At 41.2% G+C, this 25,688-nt stretch overlaps 1 protein-coding gene across 2 annotated transcripts in view; it reads left to right on the forward strand.

The window, feature by feature from the left end:
• Positions 1-25,688, forward strand: part of LOC126272007 (F-box only protein 21-like) — a 98,769-nt gene that overhangs the window by 52,381 nt on the left and 20,700 nt on the right. The window contains exon 9 of one of the 2 annotated variants that reach the window (XM_049974498.1): positions 20,267-20,323. The exons of the other annotated variant lie outside the window; for it this stretch is intronic. Within the exon in view, the coding sequence (XP_049830455.1) occupies positions 20,267-20,323 (57 nt within the window). The remainder of the gene's footprint in view (positions 1-20,266; positions 20,324-25,688) is intronic. 2 annotated transcript variants of the gene reach the window in all.

Below are 25,688 nucleotides of genomic sequence, written 5' to 3' on the forward strand. Positions count from 1 at the left end.
ATGGTCATGAATGTATATATGGTATACTTGCAGGAATAAGCCCAGAATTTGTCGAAATATAAACTTAGGTGCTTTTTCCATTCTGCAGATGGAATATTCATCTGGCCCCATGGAAGAGGTAAACTCGGTGACTTCCTCATGCACCTATACCCTATACTCCCCAACATCAGATTTATTTACCCTATACTCCCCAACATCAGATTGATTATGAAGACTGAAGCAGAGGAAGAACACTGTTCTGAACATAGTGTCAAGTGAAGAGCAGATGGCATTTAAAGTCGCAGTGTATTTCAAAACGAACGCACATTGAGATGTATTAGTGTGCAGACAGCTGCCATCAACTTGTGCAGAGGAATGTGCTACCAAAATATTAGTACACAGTGTGTGCATGGCAGATTAGTATGCTTTATGCCAACGACTACAGTGCAACCTGTGGAGATGGATGAAGTTATGGAGAAAGAGGCAGTCGCTGCTTTTACATCACACACTGGTGTGCTGTTAGGTAAACTCGCACATGTACTGAAAGAGCCCTGTGTAAGATTTGTCTTCTGCCTACCTGATATAACATGAGTGTAATTGAGGAGAGTAAAAGATGACACTTGTTTATGGAAGGTGTGGTATACCAGATTCTCTGCCAGTGAGGCAACACACATGTTGTGCAAATAATGTGCACCATCGAAAATTGCAGTTGAGAACACTAATGACCCACTCAGTTGATGTATCCTGACAAATCAGCACTTGCATAACATTGTTTTTCTGAGGCAGTGGAAGAAGAACGATCCTGGACTTCAGCACCAGCATGGAAATACTGGGACAATGTCATTAGAGGCCATCAGAGTATGTACCAGGAACAATCTCATCAACTGGGACTGCAACTGTAGTCCCAGCAAGAACCAGCACTTGATCTAATTACAAATACACTCAGCAAACTCACTGAGCTGGTGGAGAGAGCAGATGGAGTACCCAAATCCATGATACCCTAGTTAGGGTGTCCTGCTAGGTGTTGCCAACTGCAGATGCAGATGCTCTTGCTTCCTCAGCCACTGTCACGGGCTCTCAGGCATAGACTGCATAAAGAGTAGCCCACAGGCAAAGGGGATAAAAGACCTCCTGGGGTTATAACATAATGTGCCTGATAGTAGGAAGAGGTCTGGTCATGAAATATTGTTCCTGTTGGACACAATGAACTGGCAGTACATGCGTGTACTTCTAAAATTCTTTTTTTATTTCACATTTTTGAGAAGTGTTTTCTCATACACTTTGTTTACCAATGATGCTTTCCAGTTTTTGGGTAATTTTGTCATAAATTTTTGGACTGTCAGATGTTGTTGTAGTTGTGGTCTTCAGTCCTGAGATTGGTTTGATGCTGCTCTCCATGCTAGTCTGTCCTGTGCGAGCTTCTTCATCTCCCAGTATCTACTGCAACTTACATCCTTCTGAATGAGCTTGGTGTATTCATCTCTTGGTCTCCCTCTACGATTTTTACCATCCACGCTCCCTCCAATGCTAAATTGGTGATCCCTTGATACCTCGAAACATGTCCTACCAATCGATCCCTTCTTCTAGTCAAGTTGTGCCACAAACTCCCCTTCTCCCCAATTCTATTAAATGCCGTATTTGCTCGAATCTAAGCCGCACTTTTTTTCCGGTTTTTGTAATCCAAAAAACCGCCTGCAGCTTAGAATCGAGTGCAAAGCAAGAGGAAGTTCTGAAAAATGTTGGTAGGTGCCACCACAACTAACTTCTGCCATCGAATATATGTAGCACTACATGCTTTGTAGGCACAAAGATAATTACTGGCACCAAATCCTCTGCGCCAGTAAATAAATTTAAAAAAAAAAAAGGTGGAAGACGAGCTTTTTTTTCCCCGCCCCGAGTTTTGACCACTGCATTTTCATACATTATCCAACGAAGCAAATACAAATTGTTATCTTCGAATGTAGCAGAATTTCAATGTACTATGAAAATCCGCCTGGCAAGACTGTTAGGGATGTTTGTCAATATGGCCAACTCTCTGTTACGAATTTTTTCCTACCTGTGAGAAGAGATGGTTGCTAGTAGGAATCTGACGAAATGTGACTCACATGCAGTATTCTCTTCACCATAAGAATAATATGAATATAAACATTTTGCCATGTATTCTTTTTTGTTTGCTGCTATCTCATTTAAATCCTGTCTGCCTAATAAACTACGAAACTAGAGTGAGACAACAGCAAACGCGGAAGAATATACGTATCGCGTCATGTTTATATTCGTATTATTCTTATGCCTAATAGTGATACAGTAAGAAATGAAGCACGGCAACTGACAAGATTTTTAAATCTAAGATGACTCTAATTTCTGTGCAGAATTTTATGTACTAAAGAAGCGGCCGCAAAGATTTTCAAGCAGAGAAAAATTTTCGCCTTACTCTTGTTCAGAACATGTTCTTTCATACACAGTATATTATTTGGTTCTTGTTGATCATTATCAAAGAAAGCAGCAGTGTAAGTAACAACAAATAGAAGTCTCTTGCCATAGTTTCGCTAATGAGACGATTCCACTCTTTCTTTAAAAAAAAAAAAAAATTGTAAGCGGCGGTAACGCGCACAAAAGCAAGCCATGCCGCGAGCGGCGACAGGCCGTAAACACTCATTACCAGAATGCGACAAACAGTGCATGACACAGTACAGTAACACATTTTCAGCTTAGTGATGTAAACACCTATAACAAAGAAAATGGTACTTATCAGATCAAAGCAAAATAAGCAATTGATTCAAACTAGACGAAGCAGGTGAAAAAGGAAGGGTACCCGTATAAATATGGATGGATCGCCTGACGCATAGCAATGTCTACCTGGTAAAGCTTAACTGCTAAGCTTAAGACTCGAACCAAACTACTGTAGCTGTATCGTCATTCATTCGACTTAAATTGTGTCTCATATTACAATGGACCAACTTTGTTTTGATTTGGAGGTGCGGCCTAGAACTTTACTCTCCCCTTGAATGTCGAGTCTCATTTTTCAGGTGCGGCTTAGATTCGAGTGCAGCTTAGATTCGCGTAAATACGGTACCACCTCATTAGTTATGTGATCTACCCATCTAATCTTCAGCATTCTTCAGTAGCACCACATATCGAAAGCTTCTATTCTCTTCTTGTCCAAACTATTTATCATCCATGTTTCACTTCCATACATGGCTACACTCCATACAAATACTTTCAGAAATGACTTCCTGACACTTAAATCTATACTCAATGTTAACAAATTTCTCTTCTTCAGAAACGCTTTCCTTGGCATTGCCAGTCTACATTTTATATCCTCTCTACTTCAACCAACCTCAGTTATTTTGCTCCCCAAATAGGAAAACTCCTTTACTACTTTAAGTGTCTCATTTCCTAATCTAATTCCCTCAGCATCACCTGACTTAATTCGACTACATTCCATTATCCTCGTTTTGCTTTTGTTGATGTTCATCTTATATCCTCCTCATATCCTTGTATCGTGTCAGATAATACATACATAATATAAGTGTGTGTGTCGTGTCAGATAATACATACATAAGTGTGTGTGTGTGTGTGTGTGTTTGTGCTGCACATCTCCTCCTATACCACTGGCCTGATTTCACCTAAACTTGGTACATGAATGACTTGCTGTCTGGAAAGAGCCACCCTTCCAGTCAAAGGTGTTAGGGTGGAGGTGGAAAACAAGTGGAGCCCAAGATGCGGGAATATCCAGATTTTTCATCTAATATTTGAGAATGAGAGCACTTAGTAACTTGCAAAACATTTTACACATAATTTCAAAACTTTACATAACTTTTCCTCGCTGAAGACTCCCACACAATGATTAAAGGAAAAAGCATTTCTCTTACCGCATTTTTGCTGATGGTACAGTAAAACTGCCACATCAGGCACAATGCTGAACATACCCACAAAATTATATCATTGCACAACACATAATTCAGGAGGTACAACTTAAAAAAACGTTGAGCCATCGGAGGAGGTGGATAGAGAGCGTGGTTTGGAGGAGGTGGACAGAGAGGGAGGGGGTTTTTTCAGAGGAGGTGGGCATGGAGGGAGGGGGGGGGGTTAATTGTTTATAATTTAGAAACAGCTGCCATTTTTGTTTCGGGCTGCAAGCAGGTTTTTGCATTTCAAGTATCTGCAGTTTTTTAAATTATTCAGTAATGGATTTCAAATGAGAAGTCTTTAGTTCAACACACTGGACTATAAATTAAAACCATGGTCGCCTAGCTGAATGTATTCTTTGATATATTTTCAATGGCACAGTTAATGGTCACAGAATTTTAAAAAAATGCAATTTTTGAACAGTATTTTTCCAAAGAGGAGTAATTTCCCAGTCTGAAATTTTTTTGTGCCTTTACACTAAATGGTATAGTTGCTTTCTATACAGTATCAATGGTGAGAAGCTTACACCAAAAAAAGTATTTTCAAAAATTGATTTTTTAAATTTTTCATTCTTTGCCCAGCAATATCTTTGTTAGGGAACCAAAAAAATCAGATATCATAACAGTATATTAAGTGTGTAATTTTCAGACTTCAGAATAAATTTCATCTTTGAGATTCAGTGGCAAGTTACAAAAAAACACACAAACATATTTTTTAATATCTGCAACATCTAGACTAATTGAATAGAGTATATCAATTACATAATTTAAATGCATGAAAAAACACATGAAATTAAAGTATGAGTAGGTGTTGAAACAATCCTCTGTGTGTTGTCTCCCCCTTCCACCATCATCTGTTCACTCGCACTCAGTTAACAATGTGCTCTTGAAGTGTGCTGTTCAATAATGGAGTCTCGATGTCCTGGTGTTTGTATTAATGAAGCTTGCCATAAGAGTGAAGGGAGTGTTTCCTGACTTCACTTTAATTGAAGAGTACTCTGAAGAGGAATGTGTTGGTTTATTTAAGAGTTGTCTCAGAGGTCATCTCAGCTTGCAGATACCATGAAATTAAATACTTTAATTTCAGCACATATTTGATCAGTCTTGCTTGGACCCTTTTCAGAAACATAAGAAGCCTATTACAAAAGGTGTGAGAGAAATAATGTTTGATCAGTGTTCTAAAAATAAAATCCCTTTTATCAATGTAATACTAGGAAAGTCATTGTGTCCAACATGTTATTCTAAGATCTTTGTTTTCATCAAAGAAAGGGTTGGTGATATTTAGATGAAGAATTTTTCGACTCATCAGAGACTCTAAAAAAGTGGACTTAGCTTGTGAAATCCTAGTATATGGCCTGCAACTAAAATTAGAAGACTCAGCACAGAAAATACTTTTTGCATTGAATGCAAAAATTGAGAAAGTGGCAACTGCTATCAAAAGCAAAGTTTCACTAAAACAAATGGAAGTTCTAAAAATTCTATGACCAAATATGATGGTTTGATGGAAAAGCTAAAAATTAAAGGTTGTATTTCAAAGAAAGAGGATAAAGTTAAGATTTGTTACCAAATTGTTGGAGTCGAGCAAAAGTCAGTGATGAATTTAATGTCAGAATGTTTGACTAAATTAACACTGCAATTAGTAAAAGAGCTGGGAATTTTACCTGCATTACAAAAGAAATATGCATCTAATTTCATAAATGAAAAGATGTCCAAAAAGGTTTTTATGTTTTATGAAGATGACAATAACCGATGTCTGATTCCTGGCAAAAACAATTTTCTGTGAAAGAAAATTGTACTAAGATTCGTACATAAAAGAGGTTAATATTGTGTAATTTAAATGAACTATTCACTGAATTCAAGAAAGAAAACCCTGACAACAAAATTGGGAGGTTAAAATTTTTGCAAGTTGAGACTGTAATGGTGTATTGTTGCGGGGACATCTGACACCTGTATTGTTTGCATTTGTTTCTATCACCATAATGTAAAGTTGATGATAGATGAGGCTAATCTTGTAGTTGACTATAAAGACCTTTTGGAAGTCGTGGTTTGCAATATTGATAGTTACAATTGTATGATCATCATGGAAAAATGTCTGGATTGTCCAAACAAGGTTTACTTGACATGTTGGAAGAATTGGAAGAAGACGATTTGCTGCCTGACAATATAGAATACAAACAATGGGTGACACAAGATAGAATGGACATTGTGACAATTGCAAAACCACAAGAAGAGTTTCATGAAGTGTTGGTAGCTAACCTTGAAAACCTGAAAATGTATCATTTTATTACCAAAACTCAGGGTAAATTTCTGAAAGAGTAAAGCAAGCCTTTTCAGTTGATGAATGCTTAGTTCTTAAGACTTCAGAGATGAAGTTTAAGAGCAGCACTGGGTAAACAAATGGACCACAGCTGATCCATTTGTTCTGTTATAAAGATCAAGATTAAGTGCCTCAATTACTGTGTCATAAGTGACTACCTTGAACACAATGCTACAGGAGCGCTTGCTTGTCAACTGCAGTTGACAAACTATGCAAAACAGCACATCCTCCTTCCATAAAAAAAACTTATTACTTCCCTGGTGGTGCTGCAAATACACACACAACTTCCTTTCACAAAGAAGATCGTGGACTTGATGCAGTAGGGCACTTTTTTTGCATCATGTCGTGGGAAGAATTTGTGAGGTAGTGTCACATGTACAATGAAGCAAGCTGTCACGAAAGCTTGAAATCTAGTCTGCAGCGGACCTGTGACAACTGGTCACCTAAATAAATGTTTGAATTCTGTAAAGAATAGGGAAAATATAAGGAAATACATGAACTTTATGCCAGTTCCTTGGAGAAGATGTTGAACACTTGTTAGAAGATTAAAGGCATCCGATCTTTGCATTGTTTTATACATCAGTCACACAACTCGTCCAAGTGTGAGTTCACATCAACATACCCTAACAGTGAACTTCCACAATGTGGAAAACTTGTACCACTGACAATTCAAAAAAAAAGAGGACATAGTCGTTTGTGTTTGTGGTGAACAGTGGTGGATTGCCAAGTTGATAATTGATTGTCAAAACAAACATATGCATGTTACAATTTACCACCCACCAGGACCAAGGAACTCCTTTAAAAATGTGGAAAAGTACCAAGTCTGGATGCTTGTTACAATGTATTGAAGTTTTCTCCCATGGAATATACAGCTGTAACTGGGCAAAACTGAGTGAAGATATTCCTCTGTTGTTCAATAAACAATGTGGTAAAAACAAATAAAATAAGAACAAGATGCAGAATGGCACTTTTTTTTTGCATCATGTCATGGGAAGAATGTGTGAGATAGTGTCACATGTACAATGAAGCAAGCTGTCACGAAAGCTTGAAAGCTAGTCTGCAGGGGACCTGTGAGAACTGGATCTTGACACCTAAATAAATGTTTGAATTCTGTAAAGCGAATACATAGAAAGAAGGATCCTTTATTGTATGATTATATGATAGCAGAACAAACACGGGTAGCAGTTTCTTCTGTAAAATATCTGGGAGTATGCGTGCGGAACGATTTGAAGTGGAACGATCATATAAAATTAATTGTTGGTAAGGCGGGTACCAGTTTGAGATTCATTGGGAGACTCCTTAGAAAATGTAGTCCATCAACAAAGGAGGTGCCTTACAAAACACTCGTTCGACCTATACTTGAGTATTGCTCATCAGTGTGGGATCCGTACCAGATCGGGTTGACAGAGGAGATAGAGAAGATCCAAAGAAGAGCGGCGGTTTCGTCACAGGGTTATTTAGTCACCATGATAGTGTTACAGATATGTTTAGCAAACTCAAGTTGCACACTCTGCAAGAGAGGCGCTCTGCATCGCAGTGTGGCTTGCTTGCCAGGTTTCGAGAGGGTGCGTATCTGGATGAGGTATCGAATATATTGCTTCCCCCTACTTATACCTCCCGAGGAGATCATGATTGTGAAATTAGAGATTCGAGCGCGCACGGAGGCTTTCAGACAGTCGTTCTTCCCGCGAACCATACGCGACTGGAACAGAAAAGGAAGGTGATGACAGTGGCACGTAAAGTGCCCTTCGCCACACACCGTTGGGTGGCTTGCGGAGTAGATGTAGATGTAGAAGACAATGTAAGTAGTTGGTTTATTTTTTAAGAAAATTATCATAGGTATATTTAAATTATGTAACTGATACACTGTATTCATTAGCCCAGATATTGCAGATATTAAGAAACATATTTTCGACTCGTACCGGTAATTTCTTTTCATAACTTCTCATTGAATCTCAGAGTTGAAATTTATACTAAAGTTTGATAACATAAAGGTTTATTAAATGTGTAATTTTCAGACTTTTATCTGGTGCTCTAAACAAAGAAATTGCAGACCAGATAATGAAAAAATGCAAAAACTCTGTTATTTAAAAAAGTATATCTTTTTAAGTGTAAGCTTCTCACCATTGGTACTTTATAAAAAGTAACTATACTGTGTAATGTAATAGCACAGAAAATATTACTGCTGAGCAATTCCTTCTTTGGAGAAATACTATTCAAAAGTTGAGTTACTTTAATTTGCGACCAGTAATTTTGAGACATTAGAAATATATTATGGTATACTTCCAGCTACGTGAGCTTGGTTTTAATTTATAGTCTATGTGGACTGAACTAAATGCTTCTTATCTGAACTGGGGCAACCCATTACTGAATAATTTAAAAACAGCAGATGATTGTAAATGTGAAAGAATGTTTGTGGCTGAAGCAAAAGTAGCTGCTGTTTCTAAATGATAACCAATAAAAAAAATCGTATAAATATTTTTGAGTTAACCAAATGTGAGGGAATTCACACAACTAACGTCATTTTTTTTCTGAGATGGTCATGCAACCAGTGCTGGGACCACTTTTTATAGATTTATGGATTGCCATGTCCCAAAAAAAAAAAAGTTATCTGTGATAACTTGAAGTGCTAAAAGTGATTCAGGCAGGCACATCTAGTAAAATTCCTGTATTGTGTGTTTTTATAGATCATTTTGGTCCCAAAAATTCTACTGTCATATAACCACAGTCACTTCCAATATTGTATTCCATGTATCTATCTGAAGAACTTTTCTTTTGGTTTTCACCCAGGTTTATGTTAGACTGCCACTCCCCCTGTCCATATAAAACATCTTGTAGTGGGATTTCCTGTCATTTCAGTTTCTGTAACTCTTTCTGTGTACCTCCTACACCTTTACCAGAATGTGAACATGTTGAATAATTTCCACGGGGAAAAAATGCACCATGAAGGAATTATCCAAATGGGATGCAAATGGGTAGTGTTCTACATGAAGAGACAAGAAAATGATTAATGTTTTAGAAATATTGGACAATTTATTCAAGAGAGAGAGCTTCACAAATTGAGCAAGTCAGATAAGACTTTGGTCCACCTCTGCCCTAATATAAGTCGTTATTCGATTTGGCATTGATTGATCATCGTTGGATGTTCTCATGAGAGATGTTGTGCCAAGTTATCTCCAATTGACATGTTAGATTGTCAAAATCTTGAGTTGGTTTGGAAGCCCCTGCCCATTAGCAAGCAAAAAGATGCAGTAGAAACCCATGCCATGTGTGAGCTGGCACTAACTTGCTGAAGTGTAAGCCCTGGCTGGCTTGCAATGAAGAGCAACAAAACAGCATGTAGAATATTGTAAATATACCAAGAGTGCTGCTGATGAGAACCAAAGTGGTCCTGCTATGAAAAGAAATGATCCCCCCCCCCAGACCATCATTCCTGGTTGTCAGCCCATATTACATATATTTAGAACAAGTCTTGCTGTTGTGCCTGAAGTCTCAACAGGGTCTGCTATGTATTCTTCATAATTTATTTTTCTGCAATAAGCTATAGATACGAAATTTCTTTCTACTCTGTTTCTCTGTAATAAAATATGTTCTGCTTTTAATGCTTTTAGATCACCTTTGTCACATCTCATTTGATCTTACTTAATTCCTCTTCCAACTCATTTAACCTATCTTGTGATCCTATTGAAATTTATTGCTTCTAAGTAAAAATTAGGAAAAGCTTTAGTGTTTTTAAGGGTAATGTTGTTGTCTATTATCAAAGATTTGTGTAGCAAGGTGGAGGTGTAGTAGTAACTGGCCAAGCTTCATGGACACAGCTGTCACCCATACTCAGTCAACTATTCTCAATATTCTTCCTTCTGCATTCAATTACTGGATCTTTCACATCTGCTGTGGCCTGACTCACTTTGTAAGGCATGTGAACATTGTTGCCTATTCTTTCTATGGAAGTTAAAACTTGCCTAGCCTATACAAAAACAGTTTTTTTCCCCTTCTTTGATTGATTTCACTATGGGGTGCTACAGCAACTGTATTCCTAATCCATAGAAATCCTATGGGAGGTGGCTAGACAGGGATCTTTCTTCCTCAGTAAATATGTAAGTGTGTGTTATCTATAGAGTGAGTGTGACACCACTTAGAGGTATGGTACCTCAGCGCTGCAATCGGATTTTTTGTGGACATCTCCTTGTTTTACTTCTGTCCTTCCTTTAGGAAGTGAGTGATATAATAGATGCTGAATAGCTTCTCAGATAATTTTATATGAAGAGAATGGTGCCCTCACTGAAATATTTAAAGTGATACCATTTTCATTGTTGCTTTTAGTAGTGTTTCCTCCAGTGTGAAAAGTCCTGTTAAGTTTTCTTTGTAAGTGGGTGGTATTTATTCTTCTGCTCTTTCTCTAAACCTTGTGACCACAACTTATAAACTTCAACTGACACACTCAAGAGGTTGGCACAAAACGTTTTTAAATTTTATGCAAACACCCCTTCTGGTCATGTTCCTTAACACTTTATTTTTATTTTTATTCAGGGTTCATACAAAAATATGTACCCATTTTCATAGTATACTTTGCACACTTGGCTTCATGTTATGGACTAAATAATTAAGTATGAAATACTCTATTGTAATAAATAAAATGGTCATTCAATAATTACCATGCAAAAGACAATAACAGTACCAGGTGGACTGTGGTGAACCATGTATTCTGGTGGTCATGAACTGCTGTGCGCTGCTCATGTTTTCATAGTGATGCCTGCAGTTGACAGCACTTGCACATGATGGAAGGGCTGAACATCTGCAAATGTGTCCCTAAGTTTCCACTGGGGAAAACTATTTCTGTTGCAGCTAACACACAGTAAAAGTTGACATGCACAGTTATAGTCTGAGATTCTGAATGTGTAACATACTTGACTGGCATGGAAGGGACATAAATTAGCTTTTAAGAATTTGAAGAAGCATTAAATTTTGTGTGACTCACTTGGTTGTCACATGTAAGAGTATTTACAGTAACAGTGATGAGACTGCTGAAAAATATTTAAGTGTCTCATTGCTGAAAAAATAGCGAAGTATTGGTGGTGGTAACACCCAGTCCTCGAGTAGAGAAAATCTCCAACCCAGCCGGGATTCGACCCTGTGCCCCTCACATGACATTCAGCCGTGCTGATCACTCATCTATGGAAAATTGGGGGCAGATAGAAATTGCCTGCTATAGTTATACAGACACTTCAAGTCTTGCCTTGAATATGATTGCATATGGATTTCCCCAGTCTTCATACCTAAAGATACAAGGTACATTTCATCATAAGAGGACTAGATTAGCTTCTGGGACTCACAACCAGGACATACTCAGCATGTCCACTAGACTGAGGCCCCACGATTATCAATCTGTTACCAGTTCCTCATGGTGCGAACTGTATGAAAGATTCATCTGGTAATGCAATAGCCTTCATATGATTCGTTTACCAGTCCAACTATGGAGTATTTACATGAATGACATCCATTGGTCTCGAAGATCGTATGGGATTAACGTTAGGCAACAATGAATGTGCCTAAATGTAGCAGACATTCAGGTTTTGCCTCAGGGGTAACATTGGGCTACGTTCAAATATAAATGCACCACAAATCTAGATATTGTGTGATTCTACCAGACAGGCAAATATAGACCCACACTGGCTCAAAAGAGTGCACAGCATCTCCTTGTCCTTCGGTGATCTCTCAACATCTGATACTGTTTCTGCCCCTTATATATCCTATCAGGCCTACTGACAATGCTAGCTCACTGTGGTAGCTGTTCAATCTGTTGCAGAGAATTGAGAGTCTAACTACTTGTTGCATATCTGCTCGTGGATTGGGTGTGTTTACGGGTGCAGCTGCAACCTGAGTGCTTAATGTTTTTTGTCAGGTGCTTCATTTACCTATAAAATGTCTCCTATTTCTGTATGTTAACTTCGCTTTTGTGCCCAAATTTTTTGCTCTACCCTCTAACTTGCATTTCAAAGAAGAGTCAACAGCTTGAAGAGGAAACACCTTTCATGAACCAAATCAGCAATATGTGTTGAGCAGACACAGATGTTTGCAACTGAAAATGAATCTGCACATTTATAAGCATTTATTAATTTTGGTTTCATCTTATTGATCTTAGGCGTAACATGATATTTAATTTTGAACTTTTTTCAATATTTTCAGTGGTTAACACAAGAGCTCCCTGTCCAATGTATTGATAATGGTAGCATAACTCTACACTTAATCATCAGTTATGGATGATGCTGTGATATACAGAGAAGTCTCAATGCTAGAAAACTGCAGCAGAATATGGGAGGACTTGTGGAGGATCGATGCTTGGTGCAGGGATTGGCAGTTGACCCTCAACATAAATAAATGTAATATATTTTGCTGCACAAATAGGCAGATATACTCATTATTGTATGATCACGTGATTTCCAACAGACAGGTGCATCCATTAAGCAACTTTGTACTCACTTAAAAATGCAATGACAACACAATACATTATGGCTGGCAGCTGAGCGGTGGCAGCTTTTGCTGTGACATCAGTGTTACATCTTGTAACTGCGCACACCCTATGTCCTATTGACTGCGTATCAAGTAAGAAATTATGTTGGATGGTGGTTTAATAGGGTGGTAAATTTTAATAAATGTAAGGATGGTGATAGTTCAGTGAAGTTTTGAGTGTCACGTAACATTGACATTGTGGCTGACAGAAGGGTTAGCTTGTAAAACAAAATTTTGCCCCTACTCCAGCTTGCCTGAGTTTTAAACTTTTTCAGGCTGCTGTATAAACTTAAAATTAATTATTAATTGTAGAAAATTGGTGCATTTTGCCATGAATTTGTTTGATAATCGCAAATGCTATGGAGATTCTGAATAAACTCAAATAACTTACTATAAAAGAGAAGTGCTGTGTATTATGGAGAAGCTTACTCTTAAAACCTCAAAATTGATTGTTTCAATAAGGATTGAATGCCATATTGACTCGCCCCATATAAGTCTCAAAATCACTATGGCAGTAAAATCTGAGAAACTTTTTTATGCATCATTTGCTATTTTCCTGTTGTATGTGTGAATTCGTTTGAATTTGCATTCTGCAGTCCTGTTGATTACATTTTCACTTTAGCTCACAATAAGTAGAACTCTGTCATCCCTTATGGTAGTTCTTGTAAGAAAATAATTTTCAACGTCGTCATGCTGTTTGAAGACTATTCTTACTATCAGTTGATTCTTTCTCCTCTTTAAACAGCTCTGGATTCCCCACTGCCCACTGTCCCAGATACACACTTCCAAATTCACAGTGTCAATGGCTGCAAGATCATCCTAGAAACAATATTATGAACATAGTTTGCATTTGGAAATTTTTGCTGCACTTCATGATGTGCAGTTGACTGGAGGCTACTAAATGTTGCCGTGACAACCTTCACCAGATAACCTGATAACGTACATGCTGTACTTTTGTGGCTACCATTGTTTCTGAACAAATTTCACAAGCTCTGGTCTCTCATTATCTCCCCCTGCGGGTTCGGGGGTTAGAATAGGCCCGCGGTATTCCTGCCTGTCTTAAGAGGCGACTAAAAGGAGTCTCAAACTTTTCGGCCTTGTATGATGGTCCCCTGTTGGGTTTGACCTCCATCTCTCAAAATTTTCCGAAGAGCGAGCCGATTGGGGAAGGGTGCCTTACTTGGTGCATTGTGTCCATCTTGCGATCAGACCTTTCGCCAGCTTATACACCGTTGAACTGCAGTCCTGTCCGCTCTCCATCTCTTGGGCATGACTCTGTTTCTGCGTGCAGATTACACCTTTCACTGTGCAGTGCCTCTTTCTGCACTGACGGCGACCATGGACCACATGTTACCTAACATCCCGCACGGTAGCCAGTCCGTTGTGGTGGGGCCACCATGTACCCAGTTGGTTGTAGTCCCCTGACAACACAGGAATCGCTCTACTGATGCCTGCGCCTTTAACTCCCCACGTATGCCAAAGAGTAGATGCGCCTATACTCCTGGGGTATCGGGACTCCCGACAACGGCCATCCTGCCAGGTGGCTCTTGCCGTGGCTGGGTGGCACCCGTGGGGCGGGCCCTTGGTCGGAGTAGGTGGCATCAGGGCGGATGACCCGCAATGAAGTGTGCTACATTGTCTCTCGCTGGTGGCCAGCCGCCAGCAGACTCCAAGCGTTCTCGGGCTCAGTTTAACGCTCAGAAGTACGATCCGAAAACGTTCCCCTCTCTGGCCGCACCGTGGGAGGAACGTAAGTCTCAGGATGGCAGTAGCAGTTATTCGCCCCGCTTCTTAGTCTGTACGAGGGCTGATGGGGAGTCTTTTCTCTCCACAAAGCCTCAGTTCTTCGTCGAGCATTTAGAGGACAAGCTTGGGGTGGTGGAGGGCTTGTCAAAAATCCGCTCTGGGTCAGTCCTGATACAAACGACATCCTCTGACCAGTCACAACAGTTACTCGCTTGTGTCAAGTTGGGGGATGTTGCCGTTACGATCACACCCCATAAGAGTTTAAATATGGTCCAGGGAGTTATTTACCATAGGGATCTTCTTTTGCAGTCTGATGAAGAGCTGCGCGCCAATTTAGAGCGCCGAGGTGTGCATTTCGTCCGGCGCGTTCATCGGGGTCCGAAGGAAAATCAGATTGCTACCGGTGCCTTCATCTTGGCCTTCGAAGGGGATACATTACCGGAAAAGGTCAGGGTGATGGTCTACCGATGTGACGTTAAGCCCTATATCCCTCCCCCGATGCGGTGCTTTAAGTGCTGGAAGTTCGGCCATATGTCTTCTGGCTGCACTTCCAGCCTCACACGTCGAGATTGCGGACGCCCATCACATCCCAATACTACATGTGCCCCGCCTCCCATCTGTGTCAACTGCGGGGAGCACCATTCACCTTGCTCGCCAGACTGCCGAATTTTCCAGAAATAGCGTAAAATCATGGAATACAAGACTCTGGACCGACTAACCTATACCGAGGCCAAAAGGAAATACGACCGACTCCATCCTGTGAGAATGACATCTTCCTACGCTGCTGCTACAACACCTGTGCTAGCCCCGTATGTTTCTCCAATTGTGGCCGGATCGACGAGTAGTACAACTCCTCCTGTCCCCTTGCCAGTGGGGGGCTCTACCCACCGGGTTGCTCCTGCGCCACCTACCTCAGGAGCAACACCATCCCACCCATCGGGGACGTCCGTCCCCACTTCTAAGCTGGAGAAGTGTCCAACTTCTTCGGCTTCTCGCAAGGGGTCCCTTGGGTCCTTCCCTTCCCAGGTTTCCGCCAGCGAGAAGGCTGACGACCGACAGAGGCATAAGTGCCCACAATCAGGTGATCGTAGGGCTTCACGATCCTCCTCCGTCCCGGAGACTGAATCGGTGAAGCCTCCCAGCCAGTGCGACCCAAGGAACGGCGTGAGAAACCCAAGAAGAGCTCTTAGCCCAAGGAACTCGTGGTGGCAACCATCCCACCGCAACCTTCCAGCGTCTGAGGATGCGGTGGAGATTCTGGCATCCGCTGAGGACCTCGATCTCGCCGGTCCATCAGACGCCATGGAAAGCACTATCACAGGTGCTCAATCGGAGGCAGCAGGTGACCCAGCGGCGTAATCTCCCTTCCCAGTCACGCTTTTCTCAGCCATGGACAACACCATCCTCCAGTGGATCTGCAGCGGTTTCTTCCACCATCTAGCTGAGCTCCGCCAACTTATCAGCTTTCACCCTTTCCTCTGCATTGCTCTGCAGAAAAATTTGGTTCCTGGCAATGTGAACCCCCGCCCTCCGTGGCTACCGGGGTTATTATAAGAACCGAGCAGCTTATGAAAGGGTGTCTGGTGGCGTCTGCATATATGTCCTGAACTCTCTTCACAGCGAGTCTGTACCTCTCCAAACACCTTTAGAGGCTGTCGCTGTTCGGGTGTGGACACCACAGGCTGTTACCGTCTGCCGTCTTTACCTTCCACCGGATGGTGATGTCGCGCAGTATGTCCTGGCTGCTCTGATAGCTCAATTGCTGCCACCTTTCTTGTTACTAGGCGACTTTAATGCCCATAACCATCTGTGGGGTGTGTCGGTGGCAACAGGTCGAGGCGCCATATTTGAGCATTTATTGGTGCAGCTCGATCTCTCGATTTTAAATTATGGTGCCTTCACACACTTCAGTGTGGCGCATGGCACATACTCCGCCATTGACCTTTCTATCTGTAGCCCTAGCCTCTTACCGTCTGTCCAATGGAGAGTGCATGACGACCTTCGTGGTAGTGATCACTTTCCGATCTTTCTGTCACTACCACAGCTTCGGTCTTCTGAGCGCCCTAGCAGATGGGCTCTGAATAAGGCTGACTGGGACTTGTTCTCCTACACTGCCGCTATTGAGCCTCTCTCTAACGATGACATTGATGCAGTGGTTCAATCGGTCACCACCGGCATCGTTACTGCTGCCGAATCTGCCATTCCCCGTTCTTCTGGGTCCCCTCAGCAGCGGAATGTGCCTTGGTGGTCGCCTGAGATCGCTGAAGTGATTAAAGCTAGCCGGCGGGCGCTCCAGCATTACAAGCGACATCCCTCAATCGAACACCTTATTGCCTTCAAACGGCTGCGTGTGCGAGCCCGCCGCATTATCCGCCAACGCAAGCAGGAGTGCTGGGAGTGGTATGTGTCCACCATTGGCCTCCATGTCACTCCATCGCAGGTCTGGGCCAAGATTCGCCGCCTCTATGGCTATCGGACCCCTGTCATCGTCCCTGCGCTCTCACTGAATGGAGCAGATTGTACTGACTCAAACGTCATTGCAAACCGCTTGGCAGAGCACTTTGCTCTGAATTCCGCTTCTGCCAACTACCCCTTGGGATTCCGCTCCATTAAAGAGCGGATAGAACGTCGGAGTCTTTCTTTTCGCACCCACCATCCTGAATTGTACAATGTTCCATTCAGTGAGTGGGAATTCCGCAGTGCCCTCGCCGCTTGTCCTGATATCGCTCCTGACCCAGATAGCATCCACTCTCAGATGCTGAAACACATTTCAGTGGACTGCCAGTGACGCCTCCTCGACCTTTACAACCGCATTTAGGTCGAGGGTTAGTTTCTGTCGCAATGGCGGGAAAGTCTTGTTGTCCCCATTCTCAAACCGAGGAAGAACCCTTTGGAGGTGGACAGCTACCATCCCATTAGCCTCACCAATGTTCTCTGCAAGTTGCTTGAACGGATGGTGAGCCGGTGCTTGAATTGGGTACTGGAGTCTCGGGGCCTTCTGGCTCCGTCTCAGGGTGGGTTCCGTAAAGGCCGCTCTGCCGCCGACAATCTGGTGAGCCTGGAGTCGGCCATCCGTACTGCCTTTGCCCGCCGTCAATATCTGGTCGCTGTCTTTTTCACCATGCGGAAGACGTATGATACGACATGGCGTCATCACATCCTTTCTACGCTTCATGGATGGGGCCTTCGGGGCCCTTTGCCGATCTATATCCGCAATTTTCTGTCGTATCGTACCTTCCGTGTGCATGTCGCGGCCTCATATAGTTCCTCCCAAGTCCAGGAGAACGGTGTGCCACAGGGTTCTGTTCTAAGTGACTGTCTGTTTTTAATAGCCATTAACGGGCTTGCTGTGGCCGTGGGGAAATTCTGTCTCCGCTTCGCTGTATGCTGACGACTTCTGCCTTAACTACAGCTCTGTTGGCATTGCAGCTGCTGAACGTCAGCTACAGGGCACAATCCGCAAGGCGCAGTCTTGGGCTGTAGCGCATGGTTTTCAGTTTTCGGCAGCCAAGACCTGCGTTATGCATTTCTGCCGGCGACGCACTGTTCACCCGGAGCCGCGGCTTTATCTTGACGGCGAGCTTCTTCCAGTGGAAGAGTCACATAGTTTTTTGGGGGTGGTTTTTGATGCCCAGTTGACTTGGCTGCCTCATATTCAGCAGCTTAAACAGGCGTGTTGGCGGCATCTAAATGCTCTGCTATGCCTGAGTCACACTAGGTGGGGCGCCGACCGATCTACTCTCCTACATCTTTACCAGGTGTTAATCCAGTCCTGTCTGGACTATGGGAGTCTGGCTTATGGCTCAGCATCCCCATCTGCGTTGCGGCTGCTGGACCCAATCCTCCACAGCGGGATACGCCTTGCCACTGGTGCCTTCCGGACCAGCCCTGTGGACAGCATACTTGTGGAGGTAGGTGTCCCTCCACTGCGGTTACGACGCCAACAATTACTGGCTGCTTTGCTGCCCATGTTTTTAGCTTGCCTGGGCATCCAAATTATCGTGTCTTGTTCCCGCAGTCAGTCGTGCGCCTGCCAGAACGTTGGCCCCAGTCAGGTTGTCCGATCGCCGTACACGTCAAACAGCTTCTCTACGGGCTTGGGTGTTTCCCTCTACCACCTCCTTTCCGGGCCCCTCTGTGTGCACCCGCATGGTGTGTGCCTCGCCCTTGCCTTCGGCTCGACTTGGGACAGGGCCCGAAGGACTCAGTCCCTGCGGTGGCCTTCCGACGCCGCATTTATTCCGTTCTGGCCACGTATCAGGGCTTTGGCGTTGACTATACCGACGGTTAGATGGTTGCTGGTCGTGTCGGTTATGCACTAACTCTAGGGGACCATTCTGAGCAATGTTCGTTGCCGGCTGGCTGCAGTGTTTACACTGCTGAGCTGGCCGCCATCTTTCGTGCCCTAGAGTACATCTGCTCCTGCTCAGGTGAGTCCTTCGTTATCTGTAGCGATTCCCTGAGCGGTTTACGAGCTCTCGACCAGTGTTTCCCTCGTTCTCATCTGGTGATGGCTATCCAGGAGTCCCTGCATACTCTTGCCCGTTGCGGCAGATCTGTGGTCTTTGTTTGGACCCTGGGCCATGTTGGGATACCCGGAAATGAAACTGTTGACTGCCTGGCGAAAGAGGCCACTAGTGCACCATCTCTGGAGATTGGCCTCCTGGCGAGTGATTTGCGGGCACTATTACGCCGCAAAGTTTTAGATTTATGGGACACTGACTGGTGCAACCTGCCCATGCCAAACAAACTCTGCCGTATCAAGGAGACGACTACTGTGTGGCGGTCATCCATGCGAGCCAACCGTAGGGAATCAGTCATCCTTTGTCGGCTTTGCATTGGCCACACCCGATACACGCACAGTTATTTACTGTGTCGTGAGGATCCCCCTCTTTGTCGTTGTTGGGCGTCTTTGACGGTGGTCCATATTCTGTTGGAGTGCCCCCTTTTAACTGTGCTCAGGCAGACTTTTGCGCTACCTGATCCACTCTCTGCGCTTTTATCTGACTCCTCTTCCATAGCGGACATAGTTCTGCGTTTTATTTGGGCAGGGGGATTTTATCGCTTAATGTAAGTGTGTGAGTTTTTGTGTTGATTCTGGCCCATGGCCTACGATTTGTCTGATTTTTTTTTTTTCATGTGTTTCTCTGTGGTTGGCTTTTCCCTTTTTGTTTGTATGGTCGACCAACCACTGTCACACTCTGTGTGATTTTAGTTCGTCTTGTCTGGTCTTTGTTTACGTTTCTCTTGTTCTGTGTCATCTGTCTTATCGTCTGTTGATCGTTTTTATTCTCTGTGGGTGTTTTTAGTATTTGGAAAAAGGGACCGATGACCGTAGCAGTCTGGTCCCTTTAACCCCCACAAACCAACTCTAATTATCATAACACAGCACCAAACAAATGACACATTACTTTCAAAGAATGTAAATTGCAGCAACAATTCTGATAGGCTGGTTTGTCAACAACACTCAGAACTTGGTTGATGTAGAGTTGAATAGAAGCGAGTAAAATGCATCTATTTGGCTTGTAAGTATTAATGGTGTAGAAAAACTTTTTTAAAAAATAGTTGTAAATACCTTTTAGTACTATATTTGTATGTTATTGCCATGGAACATTGGAATATTCATTAATGAAGCTGCATGCATGCAAGCACATTGGGAAGCAGCCAGAACAATTCACAACTGAAACAATGAGGCTTTATAGACTATTGCATGTACTTCTAGTATTGCTTCGAACATGAACTGTGTTTTCTTCTAATGAGAATTTTAGAAAGAAACATTTAAAATAAAGTATGAAAATTGTTGCAGACCACTGATGATGCTTTGACAAAATGCAAAGCAAACTGCATCTGGGGCAAGAATAAGGCAAGTAATAACAATTGAATATAGACTGTCTTTTTTTCCTTTACCAACATGATTACATTCAAAAAAGATTATATTTGAAAAATTACATCATAGACAGGATGCCACATAGTCCTCAAAAGCTGCTGATTGTTTTATCACTGTATTTGGGGTAGTATTTTAATCAGTGTGTTAGTTGTCTGAATTGATTTTTTAGTTTCACAGGATTTGATTCACCATTATTTTGCTTCCTCATTTTTAATAAAATGCAATTTTTATATTGATATTTGTAGTATTTTTAGTTTACTGTACATAGAACTGAATTCATTATTTTTCTTAAATTTGCATCATATGTTTATTGATTCGTCTTGTTGTTGAAGTCCATAAATACAAATATTGTGTACTATTATTACTGTTATTATTATTATTATTATTATTATTATTATTATTATTATTATTATTATTAGCAGCATCATGGCATATGAAAACTCATGTTAGTAATGTGTTTCCATGTGTTTGTATCTTAGTATACTATGTCATATAAATTAAAAATTTGGTATCTTATTTTTAATATATTAGGTTGGTGTATAAGTTCTTAGCATTTCTGTCTTGCATGTTGGTATTCCAGTTGATATGGGTTTATTGATAGATTCTCATTTTTATTTGTAGTACAGTGATGCTATTTGAGTTCACATACTGTCTTTTTGTCATTTGGAGATAGTAAGTGAAGCTGTGGACATTAGAAAAGTTTGAAGTGGAGAAATCAGAACATTTCTCACTTACTCTTCTCTTTGAGTCCGATAGAGAGGTGACAGCTTTGGAGGCAGTCAGAAACATTTGCGCCATGTATGGGGATAATGCCATTGAGCATGACTTCCTAATTTTGAGGGGGATCGTTTTCACATCAGTGACATTCCACATTCAGAAAGACGTACAGGATTTGTTGAAGATTTTTTAAACATGTTAGTCCACAATAATATACATCAGCGTACTCGAAAAGTGGCAAATGTGATGACCTGTGATCATTCCACCACTGTGCAACATTTGCATGTCCTGGGGAAGGTTAAAAAATTATGGTTATGGATATCACATGCTCTAAGCCAAAATTACAAAAATCAGTAGGTGACCATACATGCACCTTGCTTCCTCATCATCAATTGGCTTGTGAACACCACCAACCTGTGTTGTTACTATTGACAAGAAACGTGAGGGATTTGAAAAAATATGCCTCCCTGGCGTGTGATCTTTTGTGTTGCTATGGGCTACTACGGACGCTGTGTTTTATTTTATTCCGTGTATTGAGCTTTGTGTGTGTAATTCGTGTAGCTTCCTTAATGTATTAATAAATTGTTCCAATCAGAAACTGCCCGTACATTACTCTGCTAACAGGATTATAAATCTGCGTAATATTCTATAAAATTAAGAAATCATTGGCTCAGGAAAATAGCAGCAGCATGCGGTAATTTGGAACAATGTAATCGCTAAAATCAAGGTGCCAGTAAATACCAATTCATTGCCTACGATTGAAAAGCTGATGGGAAGAGAATCTACGAAGATTCTGGTCCCTTCAGAAGGGTAGGGTTATTAAAAATGTTACTGTCAACCAGACTGGAGAATTGTTTGTCAGTAGAATAATGTGTGCCAAAGATAATTTCCACACCACAAAAATTAAATGGCTTGAATTTTGAAGTTAAAGAACAATGGATCGGGTGAATTCTGCTTGCAGGATTACCAGACGAATATAAGCCTATAGTTATGAGCATAGAAAATTCAGATGTGCCGATCACAGGAGACTCCATAAAAAATGAATTACTGCAAGAAATAAATGATGAATCTTGAAATAAACGATGAAGCTCGTAATAAACAATCGATTAGTGATGCTGCTCTGCGAATCAAGGAAAAAAGCGATGTAATATTCAAAAAGGGTCCCAGGTGCTATTATTGCAACAAGTGCAGGCATCTGGCTAAAAACTGTTGCAGCAAGAAGAAAAACAATGAAAAGACAGCCAGCTACCAGACATTTCTCACAACAGTAGCTGCAGGTAGAGATACACAGACAGAATGGTACGCAGACTCGGGCACATCAGCGCATGAGTCTAAATGTCCTTGTAATGAAAGTAGTGTTGAAGCATTGACAGGCTCACAAGTTTTAATAGCAAATAATGAAAACTCGCCCCTAAAAGGTGTAGGATCTTCCTTTGTAGAGGTTCTTACTGGTAACAAGAAAGCTAGAATCAAAGTAGATGATATTCTGTATGAACCTCAGCTAAGCACAAATCTACTGTCTGTCAGTAAAATAGTAGAAAAAGGTCATTCAATTTTTGCAAACAAGGTTGTCATATTTACGATGCATGGTTGCTAATGCGTCATTAGCAAACAGAATGTACTGACTAGACCAACCATATGATCTAATTTTTGAGGTAAAATCCATATTGCAGGCAAATAGTGCAGACTCTTGGCATAAAAGACTAGGTCATCTACATTCTGAAGCTATGGACGCACTTTGTAAAGGCCGGCTAGTGGAATTTCATACAAGGGAGCAATAAATACACCCTGTGCAATTTGCTTAGAGGGAAAACAAACAAGACCACCTTTTCCACGATCTAGCTCAAGAGTCACAGAAATTCTCGAGGGAGTTCGCTCAGATTTGTGTGGGCCGATGGAAACTAGATTAGTTGGAGGAGCCAAATACTTCTTAACTCTAATTTATGATTATTCCAGGGAAGTATTTGTATATTTCCTCAGAAATAAACATAAAGTAGCACAACCGATACAATACTTCAAAAATCTAGTAGAAAGCAAACTGGAAAAAGGATCTGCTCTCTATGCACCAATAATCGCACAGAATATGTAAATGATAATCTGATAAAATTTTTCAGAAAGGAAGGAATCCAACATCAGACTACAGCTTCATATACACCAGAACAAAACAGAGTGGCTGAGTGTTACAACCGTTCAACAGTAGAAAAAGCAAGATGCCTGCTCTTTGAAGAGAATTTGCCAAATAAATTCTGGACAGAAGCAGTCTCCACTGCAGTTTATTTAATTAAGAGGTCCTTGACTGATGCACTAAAGAACAAGACCCCTGAGAAAGATTGGACAAACAAGAAGCCGAATAGTAAGCATCTTAGAATATTTGGAAGTAAGGCATGTGCTCACATTCCAAGAGCCAACAGAGGAAAATGGACAAAAGAAGTGTTGAGTGTATTTTAGAAGGATACTGTGAAGATTCAAAAACATACAGACTTTTTGAACCTAACTGTCAGAGAATCATAAAAAGGAGAGATCTGATTTTCGATGAAGATACTTCAAAGCAGTTTAAAGAGGGAACTGAGTCAAAGGAACCAAGTCGACTTTTTCTCCCACTGAAAGAGAAAAAGCATCATGAAGTAACTGCAACTGAATTAGAAGAAATTGAACCTGAACCTGAGAGTGTAACATCAAGTAGTAGTTCAGTGAATACTAGCAGCAATGATGAAAAAAGTCCAGACGGTCCAATAAATGATAATGAGCAACTGCAGCAAATACAAAGGTCATCGAGAATTCCAAAGCCAGAGGAACTGCATTACTTTGAAAACTTATCAGTCTAAATAGTCAACTGACTGCGATCCTTTGACATTGGAAGAAGCGATGATGTCAGACAATACTGAAAACTGGCTGAAGACAATAAAAGAGAAGTTACAATCTCACAAAGAGAACCACACATGGAATCTGCTGATTTACCTACAGATAAAAGCCATTAAAAGCAAAATGGGTATTTAAAAGAAACAAAGATATGAAAGGTCTCATTGTATGCTCTAAAGCACGGCTAGTGATAAAAGGTTGTGCTCAGTAGCAAGGCCTGGACTATGATGAAACATATGTGCCAGTTATAAATATAACTCATTAAGATATTTATTTGCTATAGCTGCTAAATATGATCTTGACATCGATCACTTAGATGTTGTCACAGCTTTCTTACAAGTTTACATGAAAAGATTTATGTGAAAGTTCCACAAGTAGATCCAGTTACAAAGACAGTGAAAGATAATTGTGTAAAAAGACTGAAAAAGGCAGTATATGGATTGAAACAAGGTGGTCGCTGATGGAACATGAAATTAGATGGCACACTATTAAATCTAAACTTCAAAAGGTCAACAGCTGATCCTTGTGTCTATTATAAAAATCAAGGTTCAGACATTTTAATAGTTGCTGTTTATGTGGATGATATGTTCATTTTTAGTAACAATTCACAAGACAGATGCTTTTAAAAACAGAGAAAAATTTAAGCTGAAAGATTTTGGTGAAGTTACAAACTGTTTAGGCATCCGAATTACTAGGAACTGCAAAGAAGGTTATTTGTGGATGAATCAGACATGCAATATGGAACAAAGTCTCTACATGTTTAATATGAAAATTGTAACCCAATATGTACAACACTGGACAGTAATCAGATGCTCACTCATGATGTGTGTCCGAAAGCAGAACAAAAGCAAGAAGCTATGAACAGATAGTTTAATGTATGTACAATTAGGAACAAGGCCGGACCTAGCCTTTCCAATAGGAATTTGTAGATGTTTTTGTAATATCCAGGCATACTGCACTGGCAATCAGTCAAAAGAATCTTCAGATATCTAAAAGGTACTAAAGATATGAAACTTCTGTTTTCTAAATCAGAGGACTGCCGCCTAGTATGTTACTGTGATGCAGATTGGGCCAGAGATTCTGAAGACAGGAAATCAACAACTGGATATCTCTTTAAATGTCAGGAGCAGTGATATCTTGGTAGTGTAAGAAACAGCCAACAGTGGTCTTATCTATAACTGAGGTAGAATATATGGCTCTGACCTCAGCATGTCAAGAGGCTCTATGGCTTCAAAGACTATGCAGTGAAATGCCACCAAACCCCAAAAAAGACCCCGACAAACCATCATGTGACAACAGGGCAGCATTTGACCTGTTTGAGACTAGCGGCTATAAGAGTCAAACCAAGCATAATTCTAGTGGGGATGTGGGATTTTAGAATCTATGCCTCCGTGCTGTGTGAATATCTTTTGTGTTGCTATGGCCAATTACGGACACTGTGTTTTATTTTATTCTGTGTATTGAGCTTTATGTGTATAACTCGTGTAGCTTGCTGAATGTATCAATAAATTGTTCCAATCAGAAACTGCCCATAAATTACTGTAACAATATGGTACCTTTAATGTAAGGAAAAGAAAGGAATGGTTGAGCTCAAACAAAACAGCAACTCCCTGTACAAAGGCATGCACGCATGTGCAACAGATAATGTTATGTATCTGGCGTAACAGTGACGGTATGCTGTACTACGAATTGCTTCTCTGAGGTGTAACTGTGACAGCTGAAATTTAGTGTCAACTACTGAAATGTCTTGTAGATGAAATCCAAG

This window comes from Schistocerca gregaria, chromosome 1, assembly GCF_023897955.1.
Source record: "Schistocerca gregaria isolate iqSchGreg1 chromosome 1, iqSchGreg1.2, whole genome shotgun sequence".
Taxonomy (NCBI): Eukaryota; Metazoa; Arthropoda; class Insecta; order Orthoptera; family Acrididae; genus Schistocerca; species Schistocerca gregaria.